The sequence below is a fragment of the Phalaenopsis equestris genome, unplaced genomic scaffold, assembly GCF_001263595.1.
Source record: "Phalaenopsis equestris unplaced genomic scaffold, ASM126359v1 Scaffold183638, whole genome shotgun sequence".
In the NCBI taxonomy this organism is placed as follows: Eukaryota; Viridiplantae; Streptophyta; class Magnoliopsida; order Asparagales; family Orchidaceae; genus Phalaenopsis; species Phalaenopsis equestris.
In genome coordinates, this window is record NW_018203587.1 from 1 (window position 1) to 575 (window position 575).

The 575-nt window shown below is 55.1% G+C and overlaps 1 protein-coding gene across 1 annotated transcript; it reads right to left on the reverse strand.

The window, feature by feature from the left end:
• Positions 1-4: 4 nt before the first annotated feature.
• LOC110034330 (basic leucine zipper 2-like) lies at positions 5-569 on the reverse strand (the record flags this gene model as incomplete). Its single annotated transcript, XM_020738606.1, has 1 exon — positions 5-569. A coding segment is annotated over exon 1 (417 nt), but the record flags the coding sequence as incomplete, so codon positions are not given.
• Positions 570-575: the final 6 nt, after the last annotated feature.

Sequence of the window (575 nt, forward strand, 5' to 3'; positions counted from 1 at the left end):
CCGCCGTTGCGCCAACCGGGGGGCCTCGATTCTCCGCCGACACCTTCTCCGGCGACCCCCCATCCATACATTGGCTCTGCTCCTCCTCCAACTCAGTTTTCATCTTCCCTCCTCCGCCGCCCTTCTCCGCATTCACACTGTTTTCATCCGAAGCCATAGAATTATTCCCGGACGACACCGCTGCCGCCGCAGCAGGTGGCGGCTGAGGCGGAGCCGCCGGATCGGTGAACATCGATATCAGCTGCTCGTCGTCGAGGCGGTCGAATTCGCTCGTCTCCGGTGTTTCGAAGAAGGCGACCGAGTCGCTCACTGACCTCCGGTGAGCTCCGCGCCTCGCCGCGGAGAAGTCGAGGAATTCGTCGGCCCATGAGAGGGTCTTGTGAAGGTGAATTGTGGGGAATTTGGGTGGCAATTGGGCCATTTTTCATCAGTCTAGAGTTTGGAAGAGAAGAAGAGAACTCTCTCTCTCTCTCTTTAAGGAATCCTTCTCTTGGGAGAGTAGAAGGCTATTAATCTCTGAGATATATCACTCTCTTTCTCTCACTAGATGAGTTTCTCTCTCCAGAATTTTTTCT